We start from the raw sequence: 15,608 nt of genomic DNA, 5'->3' as shown, positions 1-15,608 counted from the left end.
GGGCTCGGTACCCTCTTTCCTCGAGTATTATTAGGGCTCGGTACCCTCTTTCCTCGAATATTAGTAGGGTTCGGTTCCCTAGTTCTCGAATATTAGTAGGGTTCGATTCCCTCTTCGTTACCATACAACCATACATCATACCTCGAGTATTAGTAGGGCAGGGTACCCTTTTCGTAACCATACAACCATACATCATACCTCGAGTATTATTAGGGCTCGGTACCCTTTTCGTAACCATACAACCATACATTATCATTTCTTTCTTCTATTATCTCTATCATGTTCATACACATAAACATACATAACATACTTACCTTATACATAGCGTTACAACCTGACAGTACGTGCAATATCCGAAGATCGTTCACGTACCATCAAGCAATCATTTTTACATTTCACATTATCCACATAAGGCATACACTTATCTCTTAGGATAAGTGTATTAACAAACATATTGAGTATGCACACAGCCCCGAAAACGTAACACATAAATGGGGCTAGAAACTCACCTGAACACGGTTACGTTCACCGTTAATCGTAATCCCTTTCTTCAGTTGTGCACGGCTGACTGTATAACAAGTATACGTATCAATTAACTATCACTTCTCATAATGTATTTCTATCTTTATATGACCCACAGCGAACGGGGGTCCGGGGGCAGCGCCCCTGGCAGCGGGGTCTAGGGGCGGCAGCCCCTAGCAGGGTCCAAGGGGCAGAGCCCCTGGCTGGGGTCGAGCTGCCAGGTCAGCTTGGAAAAATTTTATTTCCATTAACTGTCTTAACACATTTTTTATTAGATTTTTAATTTATTTTCTAATCGAACTTGACTTTAGGCGAAGTTAACCCTCGGGCGAACTTAGCTCTAGGCGAAGTTAACCTTAGGCGAACTTAGCTTTAGGCGAAGTTACCAGCTAGGCGAACTTAGCTTTACAGCGAAGTTGCCATCAAGCGAACTTGGCTTCAGGCGAAGTTGTCATCAGGCGAACTTGGCCTCAGGCGAAGTAACCAGTTAGGCGAACTTAACTTTACAGCGAAGTTGCCATCAGGCGAACTTAGCTTGCAGGCGAAGTTCATCAGGCGAACTTAGCTTGCAGGCGAAGTTCATCGCTTTGAAGGCGAAGTTGCCCAGTTGCAGGCGAAGTTGTCCAGATCAGCCGCTGTTCGGTTTCTGACCAACATTTCGAGCGATTTTAACACCCTTGCTATGGTTCAACGTCACCCACTACGCTTCCCGACCATTTTCGGTCGCTTATACACTAAAAAGCTTGGATCTTTAAACTTCAAAGATCAAGAATCATACCTTTTTGAGCTTGTTTGGATCTCGTTTAACTTGTTAACACACTAATCGCTCTCTCTCTCTCTTGGATCTGCCCGGTTCTTCCCTTGGTCCGGCCGGCGAAGTGTGGTGTGTGGTGTGTGTGTTTTTCTTTTTGGAGTATTAGAAAATGAAAGGAATGAAAGATATCTTGGGTTTAGGGGATATTTATATCTCTTAGATCCCATTCTCATTTAACCCATCTCAATTAATCTAAGTCCATGATCCGCTCCTTACCCGATATTAATTAATAACGCGAAATCACTAAACATAGCTTTCTTTATTCATCATTAAAATTTTAGGATGTTACAATAGAGCACAACTCTCGGTTATGAGGCCTATAGAGACAACGATTGTCTGTATAGATACGTTTAGCCTCATCTTTGCCCACTTTAAGTCTCCAGACAGCTTTAGCACGTAACAGGAGAGTAAAATAATAGTTGTCCTAATACTGTGACGTGTGAAAGGGCTGGATGTGTCAACGAAGCGCTTTCACCTTGATGGGATAGGCTAGAAAACAAGTGCGGTGCTGTAGCTCCAAACACTCGAAATTTCTCAGTATGCCTCAAGTGTGACTTGTAGTAGGATTGGCATAAACTATTGGTTTTAAATTTGGATAAATTTTAAAATTACCAAATAGAGTAAAAGTCAAATTTTACTGTATTTATTACTGCGACGCATAGATGAACCATTTCATCTCTCAGGACACTTAGTTTTAAATAACCTATTAAAACTAAGTTTGTAGCGACACGACTAACCAATTTTAAGTTATAATAACTTATAAGTTTTGGAAATCAAAACGCTTTTAATTTGCAAAACAAAATCGGTTAATAAAATGTTTATTTTCCAATTTATTTGGTATTAGGTTGGTGATATTATAAAACTATTATAATCAAACCAAGCAACCCCAAATAGCAAATAACAAAAATATGTAAATCCTTTATGCCAAAAGTTGATCGGTCTCGCTAGAGCCAATTAGGGAGACCGATCGGGTCAAGGGGTCACAACACAAACAACCACAAGGATGGACTACGCCGTGCATCCCGTCGTATTGCCCGAACTCCCACTAACTCCAAAATGGTCATCGAGCTCGTCCTCGGTTATCTTCGCGTCTTCTTAATTACAAATTTATAAACTAACATTAATATGTCCTATTACAAATTTGAACCATCTTAATGGCCAAAAGAAAACCGAAAATTAAATAATAACCTTTTTACAACTTTTGAACCAACCATATAGCCAAAACAAGCTCAAACACCAAACACAACCAAACAAACACATAGGTCGGGGCCGGATTTACATATTCACAATAAATAAAATTTCGGGTCGTTTTGACTTGGTCAAATAAAATAAACAAAATTTTGACCAACTCAAAATCACCCGAAAATAAATCTAGATCAAAACTTTAAACCATTTAAAGTTTAAGATGTAGATCCGGTTTAAGCGAACCGGTATCGACTCGTACGTTGTAACCACGGCTCTGATACCACTGTTGGGGTTTCAACGGTGGTTCGGAACGAAAACGGTTATTATATTTGAACCCGTTTTAGTTAAAAGAATCGTTTCAATAGTTGTTAATCATTATTAATAAACGAGTATATGAACGAGTCATAAAACGCAGCGGATATAACGAGTTAAAACGAACCAAAACGAAAACCGAACCCGGATCCGATTACAAACGCGTACGAGCACGAATAACATAAATAATAATCAACCATAGGGTGTTTTGTCGATATACCTCGGTTATACACAAACCGGGAAGACACCAAAGGCTGACGAGAAGAACTAGAGATGACACAATGGAGATCCAACTGTTCCGGCAGGCGAACGGCGGCGGCGGACGGCAGAGAACAGTAGAGACGGCAGTGGCAGCTTGTAACAGCAACAGTTCTCTGGAATCTGGCTCACCGGAAAACCGCGACTCACCGGATTTGCTTGAAAGCGGCTGAAAAGGTTCGCCAGAAAAGCGGGCTGGCCGGAGAAAGGCCATAGATGGCCGGAGATGAGCAAAGAGCAGCACCAGTAGCTAAACAAGAAACTATGGTGGTGTTTTGCAAGTGAATGGACGGAGAAGATGATATAGACAAAATTCCGGTGGCCGGAATAGTTCGCCGGAAAAGCGGCTGCCGGAAAACGGCGCCGGTTTTAAGGTAGCAGCTAGGGTTTGATGTTTTTGTTAAGCTCCTGTATAATATTAATATCTTATACTATATATAGTAATATTAGTAGGGTTTAACCAAGTTAAACCAATTTGGGCTTGAGCCCAATTAACAAAAACAAAGCCCGGTCCATCATCCTATCCGTCTAATTACTTGTGTTGGGCCTACTTAACAATTAAATAGGCTTTTATCTCGTCACCCACGGTGTAACTCAGTCCAGGTCACATTCAGGTCGGTCGCGTTGACTTGACCCGAACCGACCATTAAATCCAACAGATATCTTACTTTCCTTTTTCTATGAAGAAACGTTTTAAGTTATTTAATAATATTTATTACAATTTTCTCTTGAAATGAATTACCTTTTCTATGAATAAACCATTTAATTATTAGAATATAATGGAAAAAGTATCTCTCCCTAACAAAATCGTAAAATACCAATAAGAAAACATTTCTTATTAAGTTCTTATACATTAGACCATCCGTATTGGAATGGAGTTGTGGCGTTTTCACTCCAAAACGCCGGGAGAACACGCCCCTCCCCCCTCCACGGGCTTTTTGGCAAAACGTTTTGGAACAAGCTTTTCCTACAAAACGCGTTTATGGCACAAATTTTGAGGATTTTGTGAGAGAGATAGAGAGAGGGGGAGGAGAGAGATGTTTTGGGGTCTTTTTCCCACTACACCCACTTTTTACAAAATGATGAAAAGCTGATTAGGCGTTATATAGCGTAAAATGCCCGGTATGCCTAGTTTTAACTATGTGTGGTCTTAAAAGATTAGATTGAACATAGAATAGAGAGAAAAACAAACAGTATTATAATATTATAATTATAATTATAAATACTGATAAGTTAATTCAAGTGTCTCAATCTAGACCTTAATCTAATATTTATTTATTTATTTAATTTGGGATTGGAGAGTTTACCTATAGCATTAAGAATTAGAATTTTCACAAAGTAAAAGTCAAAACTATAATTTGGAATTGACTTCTTCGAGTCGTCCCAAATGTCGGTACTAGGGAAGTACCTTTCAATGTCCCTTCGAATAATTCTGTAATATTATTATATTCTAAAATTTAAAAAATTAAAAATGCCAACAATATTTGCAACATATCATAATATATATTTAATAAAATTATGTACTAGTTTTAGCTAATTATATAATATATTTTTAAAATTTATGCGCATATTATCTCTCTTATAGATAGTAGAACCTAAACTTTAAGCAAATGAGTTGGTAGCAAAGTGGTAATAGAGAGACTTGATGTTTCATGTGACCCGTGCTCGATATCTGCCCCCCCCCACCTAACATTGTTTCAACGACACCGAGGTGATGATGGGAGACTAGGTGAATATGTTGCTTTCACCAGTTGGATTCTTGAACTAAACGAGTTTTATTTCATCGCATTGTCGTACATTCGAGCGAGTGTTCATGTGCGTTGGCCTTAGGTGAGGGTTTTTCCCGAAACGAAAGACGAGTATATCCCGATATGATAATTTTAGCCAGTAGCTCAATTGAACGATTCGTTTAACGTTAAGAAAAACCCTAAACTTTAACTTTTATGAACTAAAAAGTTACCACACGTACATATAATTAAAATTATTTCAAACTATAAATGCTCATTTAGTTTTTCGAACTAAAATTTTTCTTAATGTTGTTATAATACATTAATACCACCTCTTTTTTTTAATTACTATTTGGTTAAAAAATTAATCATTAATAAGTTTTTTTAAGATTATTAATTGATAGTCGGTTAGAATTGGAAAACAAAACACGGTAACATTGTGCTTTTATATAGAAATATAACTCATCTTCATATATAAAATTTACAAATTATAATGCACGAAAACCAACCCTTACAACGACAGTGAGACACACGTTTTCTTAGCTGAAGCCGCGTGAAACAGACCGCGTTAAAGTAAAGTGAGTGATAATTAATTGGAAGACAAGATCCATGTCTATAATTAATAAAATTTCGAACCATAAATATCATATATGTTTCATAATAATAATAATAATAATAATAATAATAATAATAATAATAATCACAAAATGAAATAAACAATATCAAATTATTTATTAATTTTATTTTGCATAATAATACGAATAATAACACACAAAATGAAATAAACAATATCAAACTACAAGTTAAAAAACATTTTTCATAATAATCACCCACAAAATTAAATAACAATATCAAATTATTTATTAAAACATTATTTTAATAATAATAATAATAGTAATAGTAATTATAATAATAAAAAACACGCCTTTAATTAGAAAACAATTATTATTCACTTTCCACTATGACCCCTCATAAGTGTACACACACACTCAGAACTTGCTTGATGCCTTCTATATAAACTCTCGTTTGCCATCAACTTTGACATACAATTTTCTCTTCAATCAATCATACCCAGTAAAATCCCACCGACAGCAGAGCTATAGGTAGGGTCTGGGGAGGGTGGGATGTAGGCACACCGTACCTCTATCCAAAGGAATAAAGAGGTGGCTTCCAGAGAGACCCTCGGCTCTAAGAACATGTGTATGAAGCAAAAAAAGGAAATCAAAGTTTAACAGTTATATAAAAAACTACTACTAATTATAATAATATTAATAAAAAGGTCACAGTTTAACCGCAATATAAAAGCTAATAATAATAATAATAAAGTATGTAAGGGAAATACCATTATGGTATGTGACCTAAATAAGTTAAGTCTAAGCCCTAAGGTATTCAATTCTCTCTAAAAATCCTTAACTTTAATTCTACTTCTCCACGAATTCCTATCCTCAACCATGTCCTCAGAGAGGTTTAGGTCTATCAAATCATGCCTAATCCTCTCATCCCAAGTCAATTTCGGTCGTCCTCTACCCCTCCTCCCCTCTATAGTAATGTTTTCTACGGATCTAACAGGATTCGTCGTCTGTCTTCTCTTTACATGTCCAAACCATCTCAATCTCCACTCTCTTATCTTGTCTGCTATGTTCGCCACCCCTAATCTCTCGCGAAGCACAACGTTTCTTATTCTGTCTAGCCTTGTGTGCCCACACATCCAACGTAGCATTCTCATTTCTGCTACCTCCATCTTCCGCACTTGTGCCTTTTTGATGGCCCAACAATCTGTTCCATATAGCATTGCAGGTCTAACTGCCACCCTATAGAATTTTCCCTTCAGATTAGTCGGGAAACTCTTGTCGCATAATATACCTGTGGCTGCTTTCCATCTACACCATCCTACCTGAACTCGGTGGGTCACATCACTGTCTAATTCCCCATCGCTCTGTACAAATGATCCTAAATACTTAAACTTCGTTACATGCGGGACCACCTGCCCTTCAATTGTGATGTGTGCGTCTTCACTGTCGTTTATCTCACCAAAATCACAGTGTAGGTACTCCGTCTTAGATCGGCTAATCTTTAAACCTTTTGTCTCTAAGGTTGTTCGCCACTCCTCAAGCCTCATGTTTAGATCTTGTTTTTTCTCAGCAAGTAACACAATATCGTCTGCGAACATCATGCACCACGGGAGAGTCCCCTGAATCGACTTTGACAACTCATCCAAGACTACTGCAAAAAGAAACGGGCTCAACGCTGACCCCTGGTGAAGACCTACCTCTACAGGAAAGAAATCAGTATCCCCCACTGGCGCACGGACACTTGTTTCACTCCTGGTATACATATCCATAATTATCTCTATGTATTTCCTAGGCACTCTTCTACCCTCCAAGCACTCCCAGAGCACCTGTCGTGGCACACTGTCGTAGGCCTTTTCTAGGTCAATAAACACCATATGTAGATCACGCTTCTTCTCCCTATACTTTTCCATTAATCTTCTTATAAGGTGTATTGCCTCTGTGGTGGAACGCCCCGGCATGAAGCCAAATTGGTTGACCGTAACCTGAGTTTCTCGTCTAAGTCTAACCTCAATCACTCTTTCCCATAGCTTCATAGTATGACTTAGTAGTTTGATTCCTCGGTAGTTACCACAACATTGGGCGTCTCCTTTGTTCTTATAGATAGGAACTACAACGCTGCTCCTCCACTGGTCTGGCATCTTACCTGATTTGAGAATACTATTGAACAGAGTAGTTAACCACATGACTCCTTCCTCCCCCAGACACTTCCACACCTCGATGGGTATGTTGTCTGGGCCAACCGCCTTAGACCTTCCCATTCTCCTAAGTGCGTCCTTCACCTCTTCTCGTGTGATCCGTCGGCAGTAGCAGTTATTCGATTGTTGTCGATGAAAGTTTGTGTTGTCATGTTCTTCTTGGTAAGCTCTCCCATTGTTAAAAAGATTGTGGAAGTAGGTTTGCCATCTTAGCTTGATGTCCTGCTCCTTGACCAGTACATGCCCATCTGTATCCTTTATGAACTTCACCGGTCCTAGATCTTGCCTTCTACGCTCCCTGGCTTTGGCAATCTTAAACATAGCATGTTCCCCCTCTTTTGTTTCTAGACTTTCATACATCCGTTTAAAGGCCGCCTTCTTTGCTTCCGCCACTGCCTTCTTTGCCTCTATCTTGGCCGTTTTGTAGTTGTCCCTCAAATCCACTCGCTCCTCCTCATTCGTGCACCTCATTAGCTCCCTAAAACATCCTTGTTTGTCCCTTATCTTGTCTTGCACTGCGTCATTCCACCACCAAGACTCCTTATGCCCACTTGACTTTCCTGTTGTGACCCCGAGAGTCTCCTTTGCTACTTGGATGATCTTTGTCTCCATAGCTTCCCATATATGAGTTGAGTCCCCATTTAGTCGAGCCCGCGTATGCAGTATGAGTTTATCCTTAAACAGAAGGAGATTTTCGTCCTTCAAATTTCCCCATCGAATTCTCGGTGTACCTTTCTTCTCTCGAACAGTCAGCTTATTTCTGAAGGCTATATCAGTCACTAGTAGTCGATGTTGAGTCACAACTGCCTCCCCAGGTATGACTTTGCAGTCCTTCCACCAACGTCGGTCTCCTCGCCTCATCAAAAGGTAGTCAATTTGCGTGTCGCGTCCGCCACTGCTAAAAGTGATTAAATGAGAATCTCGTTTCCTAAAAAAAGAATTTATAATACCTAGGTCATGTGCCACCGCAAACTCTAGAAGATCTGTTCCGGTCTCATTCCTATCACCAAAACCGAAACCCCCATGTACGGCTTGAAAACCATCGTTAGCCTTACCAATGTGTCCATTAAAATCACCTCCTATGCAAATCCTCTCCCCCCTAGGTATGCCCCCTACCACTGCGTCTAGGCAATCCCAAAATTCTCTCTTTTCCTGATCCCCTAGGCCTACATGAGGCGCGTAGGCGGAGACTACTGCCACTACTTCCTCTCCTAGTACTAATTTCAACACCATAATCCTGTCATTATGTCTTATCACCTCCACCACACTAGTGTGTATTTCCTTAGCCACTAGAAACCCCACTCCATTCCTAGCTCCATCAGACCCCGAGTACCACAACTTATACCCATTACACTCAGCCCCTCTATGTCCTTTCCACTTAGTCTCCTGGAGGCATGCTATCTGAACCCTACGTCTTTTAAGCACATCTACCAATTCTAACAACTTACCATTTAATGTTCCTACATTCTAAGAAGCCAAACGCAATATACGCTCCCTATCTTTACTCTTTCCTACACCCCTCGATTCAGGACATGGTCTCAGGTAATAGTCATGGTTCCTACGCTCTATGGTTGCAACTAATCACACAAACACAAGCAATAGAACACCAAATCAATAATAATAATAATAATAATAATAATAATAATAATAGTAGTAACAAAAACTAATAATAATAATAGACACACGGCACACAGTAACAGATAAATTGGACTGACTACTCTAGCAGCATCAAGGCCTATTGCCAACAAAAATAAAAGATATGAAACGATCTCACCGGGATTTTAGCAAGTCACCAATATTGAAACCGGGATGAGACACCGTGAGCTAACGAGAATAAGCTAGAAACGTGACACAATCTACAACCCTTGAGTTTCGGCGGCGGCGGCGTTGAGCGGCGGCGACGGCGGAGCTCCGGCGACATGTTACGGTGGCGGCAGAGGGTGAATCAGAAGAAAAGAAAAGAAGTTGGACTGAGTAAACGATAATAATATTGTATGTGACCTACGATAATAATATTGTACGGTGGCGGCGGAGCTCCGGCGATGAGATTGTAAACTAATAATAATAATAATAATAATAATAATAATAATATTGTGGATGGATGATTAATACAATTTTCTCTTCTAACATATTATTATCATACCATACATACCATCAATAACTACTCATACAGCTTTGAACCCAATCAAATTCATTCATATTCTCCAAGGTATCAATCCCTTGAATCTCTTCTTTCTTTGAATCTTTTGTTTGAATCTCAAGATTTGATATTTTGATTTAAAGCCAGAATTTTTTGTTTTCTTGATCGTTGATCTGTTTTACCCATTTATTTTTTAAAATGTATTTTATGTACTAAATTAAATTGGTTGAGTTTCTTATAAGAAATTTTTAACTACATTTTAATTTGACATAAGATTTTATAATGAAAATGTGATTGTTTTATATAACATTCTATTTTTTTTTAAACTATAGTTTAAAGTATCATTATGTGAAAAAACAAATAAAAAACTTTCGGGTCAATCTGGTCATGTTTGGTTTCATGTGTTTAACACAGTTTTCGGGTTCAGGTTCGTGTCAAAATTTCGGGTTTATGTCAGGTTTAACCGCCAACCCGAGAACACGGCCCGTTTAACATTTGAATAAACACTTTATAATCTTTTATAATATATATTTTTTTATCAGTTCGGTGATGTCACAGCTCATTACAATTCATTATGTCTGTTACTTGTTTTTATTAGGTGTCATTTATGGCCAAATACATTTGAATAAACACTTTTTATGTTTGGTGTAACATCATATCAAACACATACATGTTTTCACAAATGCCATATTATTATTATTATTATTATTATTATTATTATTATTATTATTATCATGATCTTAACTAACCACATTATTAATTAATCAAATATTTTTTAACAGGAAAATAAAGTTCTAGAAGGTACTCAAAACTTAAACGAACGTTCACGAACATAAATGAACGAACAAAACATGTGTTCATGTTCGTTCCTTTAATTAAACAAACACAAATTTCTTGTTCATGTTCGTTCGTTTATTAAATAAACGAACTTCCCGCTGAACTGTTCACGAACAGTTTACTGAACGTTCGGTTCGCTTACAGGCCTAATTATTATTAATTAATCAAGTATTTTTTAACAGGAAAATAAAGTTGATCTAGAGGCTCTCAAAACTTGCATGGGGTTATTATTTTCATGCCCATTTGCAGCATACACAGATTTAGACTCAGCCATCAACTTACAACAAGATGATGAGGTTAAGAACCATGATCCCGAACCCAAATCCGAACCATTGGCAATGCAGTTAATGGCTTCTCAAGTAATGAAGTTTGATAAATCTGTTAGCTTTAAAGTGTCTTCAGATAACCATGTTGAAAAGACTCAAATGCCCTTTGAATCAATAAGATCTGGTAATGTTGAAGAACTTGACTCTGGGAGTCCTAAACATGAAGCAGCCACTAAGCTGCAAAAAGTTTATAAAAGTTTTCGAACTAGGCGAAAGCTTGCAGATTGCGCGGTTCTAATCGAACAAAGCTGGTATGTGTTTTAACTATTTATTATTATAATTATTATTATTATTATTATTATTATTATTTTTTGTTCCAATTTGATTATTTATTTAATTTTATTTTGATGCATCTTTGTAGGTGGAAGCTGTTAGATTTTGCAGAACTTAAAAGAAGTTCAATATCGTTTTTCGATATTGATAAACAAGAAACCGCCATTTCGCGTTGGTCCCGAGCAAGAACAAGGGCTGCCAAGGTAAAAAAATACAAACTTTATAACTTATATATAAAAAAAATGAATTTATGAATTTTTACAAATAATAAATGCAAAAAATTTACAAAATTATTATATTTTATTTTGGTTTTTGTAGGTTGGAAAAGGCTTGTCAAAGAATAGTAAAGCCCAAAAGCTTGCCTTGCAGCACTGGCTTGAAGCAGTAAGTTAAACATATATTTTTTTAAAAATGTGAGTGATATAATTTTTATTATTTAGTTATTAATTTTTTTTTTGAAAAAACAGATTGATCCGCGACATCGTTACGGGCATAATCTTCACTTCTACTATTTAAATTGGTTGCAGTCTCAAAGCAAAGAACCATTCTTCTACTGGTAAGCATAATTCATAGCAATATTATCATATTTAAAAAAAATAAAAATATAAAAATAATCTAATTAATATAATATTTTGTAAAAAAAATACAGGTTGGATATAGGAGAAGGGAAAGAAGTGAATCTTGTTGACAAATGTCCGCGGTCAAAACTTCAACAACAATGCATAAAATACCTCGGCCCGGTATATGACATTCGTCATTTTTTTAATATACTAAACTTTCGTTTTTTTAACAAACGAACAATTATTTAAAGATTTGTTTTTTTATATATTTTTAACAGATGGAGAGGAGGGAATATGAGGTTGCGATAGAGGACGGGAAGCTTTTATATAAACAAACAGGAGAATATGTAGACACGACCGGATCATCAACGGGTTCTAAATGGATTTTTGTTTTAAGTACGTCTAGAACTTTATATGTTGGAGTAAAAAAGAAAGGCTTATTTCAACATTCGAGTTTTTTAGCTGGCGGTGCCACATTAGCAGCCGGGAGATTGGTTTCTGAGAAAGGCGTTTTAAAGGTAATTTTAATTTGATATATATAGGTAATTTGGTATATAATTTTTTTATTTTTTATATATATATTTTTTTGTAAATTTATGCTAATAATATTGTGATTTGTGATTATTTAACAGGCGATTTGGCCTCATAGCGGGCATTATCGTCCCACACAAGAAAATTTCCAAGATTTTGTTTCGTTTCTGCAAGATAATGATGTGGATACTACTTATGTTAAGGTAAAAAAAATAAGATTCTAAAGTTTTTTACTTTTCTTTAATTGATAAAAGATAAAAATATTTTATTAATTATTAAATTTTTTATTATTATTATTATTATTATTATCAGATGAATTCAGATGAAGATGATAACGAGTCTCTTAACAAGCAAGGCGTTAGCCTTCATGTAAGAACTCACTCGTCAAAAGACGACGTGAGCGAAAAGGAACGCTTAGATACAGAAGACATGCCTTTAGTCGATCACATCTCAAAAGTGACACTTGTCATGAAACAAATTACCAATTTACCCCTGGACTCGCCAAAAAAATCGAGACTTTCTCGTTCATCAAGCAGGAAACTAACCACTCTCGACACCAAGAATCACGCTGACGATGACGCCACGTCAGCACATGACGTGTCAGATGACGAAGACGAGCCGAGTTTAGACAAAACAGTCCCTAAAAAGTCAATCTTGAAAAGAATAGGTTCGCATAAAGGAACAAAATCTTTTCAACTGGGACGCCAGCTGTCGTGCAAATGGAGCACGGGAGCCGGGCCCCGCATAGGGTGTTTGAGAGACTACCCTACTGAGATGCAGTCACATGCATTGGAGCAAGCAAATTTATCTCCCAAAAGTGCCCCTTGCAGCCACAAGAATATTAATAAGAGTTTTTTTTCAAGAAATTGTGGACCTTATAGAACAAGTTCTTCCCCAAGTCAAATGATTTTTTGATTAAATTATTATTTTTTTTAGGGTAGATATGAGATTAACATAGGAGATTAATGATTTATTTCATTCATTCTTTTTAAAGTTAACATGATCAAAGTATCAAAGATTCAAACATGTATACAACTTTAGTTTTTTTTTATTTTTTTTTACTTATATAAATATATAGGTGGGAAATAAAATTGTAGATGTTACATGTGTATTCAATATTCATTCATTAATGATAATAATTATTTTTTACAGTTGAATAAAACATAATATTCATTTGATTTGTTTGACTTTATAGTACAGGTGCACAAACCAATTTAAAACCTAAAACCGGTTTAATTTGGTCAACAAAAGTCAAAACAGATTTATGATTGATTTCTTGACCTGGTTACGATTTCGGTTTGGATCTGTTTTTGCCCGGTTTTGGTTCGGTTAAGCGGGTTCGAACCGATTTTGGCCGGGAAAAACCCTCACCTAAGGCCAACACATGTGAACACTCGTTAGGAAGCACGCCAATGCGGTGATAAAACACGTTCAGTTCAACAAACCCAACTAGTAAAAACAACATATTCATCTGGTCTTCCACCATCACCCTCGTGTATTCTTTAATGATAATAATTTTATTTTACATTTGAATAATAAAATGTAGAATGTTCATTTAATTTGTTTGACAATACTAGTGTCTTGGTTGTACTTTATGCACGGATGGGTGTACTTTCAGACCGTACACTTTCTCATAGTTGTCACTATAGCATTTATATCTTCAAACGCGTAATTGCAGAAATTTTGCTGGAATTTTGATATAATATTTGATTATTTTTTTTATTAAAATGGAAAGACTTTGACTCTTGATTAGTCAAAGTTTTAGGTAACAATGCTTAGCTTTGAGCTTACTTGGATTTTATCATTTTATGGGGAAATGGAGGTCTTATTTGTTTATTGAAACCATGAAAATTATATATAAAAGTTTCATTTTTAATAAAGGAAAATTATTTATTCCAAGGTATATTGCGTATTTCTTGATTGTAGAGTTAGCAACTTGTCAGACACGGACACTGTTAAATTCTATAAACTTAGTCGTTCGAGTTATGAAAACGAGAGCAAATATTTAAAAGAATGGTAAGTATGCATGGAATGAAACAAAGATTCATGAGAATCCAATATTCTTTGTTTTGGCCCTAGGTTTTGTTACAGTAGTATTATGGTATATGAAGTTGTTTAATCATATAGATTTGGCAGTTCTAATGTCCTTGGTACCATCTACAAGGGAACATGGTGACCACATGTGATTGAGATGCACAACCATTATTTTAATAATCTATAGGGATTTACATACGCGTTGCGACATTGTTAGTTAAATACTGGCATTTGGCGTAGTCGTCAAATAAGGAAAATAAAAATAATTCTATTGAAGTTCCTTGGTACCAATTAAGATATATTAATATGATTTTATCACTCTCATTTAGCGATCCTGACTATACGTACCCTGCTAACTAAAAGAATCAGATAAATCGTAAACTTGTGTTGAGCAAGTGACATTCAAGAAGCTATGTAGCTAGGAACTAGCCGATGCGTGATTTAAATCTAAAACCTTGGCTAGAAACGAATTTGGGGCTTACCATTGCTTCACCTTTAAAGGTTTCCATGAGTGAAACATAATTCTTTCACATTGGTGATTCAATCAAGAAATTTGATTCCCACTTGCTTATATTTGTTTAAGTTTAAAAAATTTCCTTAATGTTTTTTCTAATTAATTAATTAATCTACATGACCATATATAACTTTGTGTATTAGCATGTCATGCATGTATTTGAATCTTGTTTTTAGTAGGGTTAACCCTAAAAAAATTGAGAGAGAAAAGAAAAAAACTATTGAACTTGTTTTATAGAAGTGTGCAACATATAAAAACCATAATCTTTAAATGCAACAAATTTAAAATGTTTACTAATGTATGTAATAGACTAATAATAGTAAATGTAACACTCTAGGCATTCCGACATAGGCCGTGGGCTTGATATATAGATGATAAGTTCATAAGATCACCGGACCTCAAATATTGCAAACATGATTTAGACGCAATGACTATGGAGGACAAAAGAACTAAATACACTTAAGCATTATCGAGTGAGTGTAGACTGCTTATGTGGCAATGTTTACTTGAATCAAAATGTATTAAACTTGACACAGTTATAATATTGGAAATTTAGTGATTCAAAATAAGAAAAGCTAATAATTACAATTATAAAACTTTAAGATGAAGCTTTGGAATTATTTGAAGTAACAATGTCAATTAATACAATATAATCAAATGGTTTTATGATCATGGTGTTTCTTGAGTTTGAGATCATTGTTCAAAGAACAGACAAGAAGATGACGACAAAAAACATTAAGGTACTATGATTAATATATTATGTATTTGGGATTTTGTTTAATTTTATTAGTTCATGCATGTATACAAC

At 36.1% G+C, this 15,608-nt stretch overlaps 1 protein-coding gene across 1 annotated transcript; it reads left to right on the top strand.

Moving 5' to 3' along the window:
- The first annotated feature begins 10,537 nt into the window (after positions 1–10,537).
- On the top strand, positions 10,538–13,207 carry LOC143562120 (IQ domain-containing protein IQM2-like). Its single transcript, XM_077050022.1, has 8 exons — positions 10,538–11,139; positions 11,250–11,364; positions 11,480–11,545; positions 11,629–11,717; positions 11,811–11,901; positions 12,000–12,239; positions 12,354–12,455; positions 12,565–13,207. Exons 1-8 carry the CDS (start codon positions 10,781–10,783, stop codon positions 13,165–13,167), a joined length of 1,665 nt encoding a protein of 554 aa, XP_076906137.1. The 5' UTR covers positions 10,538–10,780; the 3' UTR covers positions 13,168–13,207.
- The last annotated feature ends 2,401 nt before the right edge of the window (positions 13,208–15,608 follow it).

Source organism: Bidens hawaiensis, unplaced genomic scaffold (genome assembly GCF_021521415.1).
Source record: "Bidens hawaiensis isolate Kalapana, Puna unplaced genomic scaffold, B.hawaiensis_p1.1 tig00020911_1, whole genome shotgun sequence".
Taxonomy (NCBI): Eukaryota; Viridiplantae; Streptophyta; class Magnoliopsida; order Asterales; family Asteraceae; genus Bidens; species Bidens hawaiensis.
This window is presented reverse-complemented; position numbering and strand designations above follow the sequence as displayed.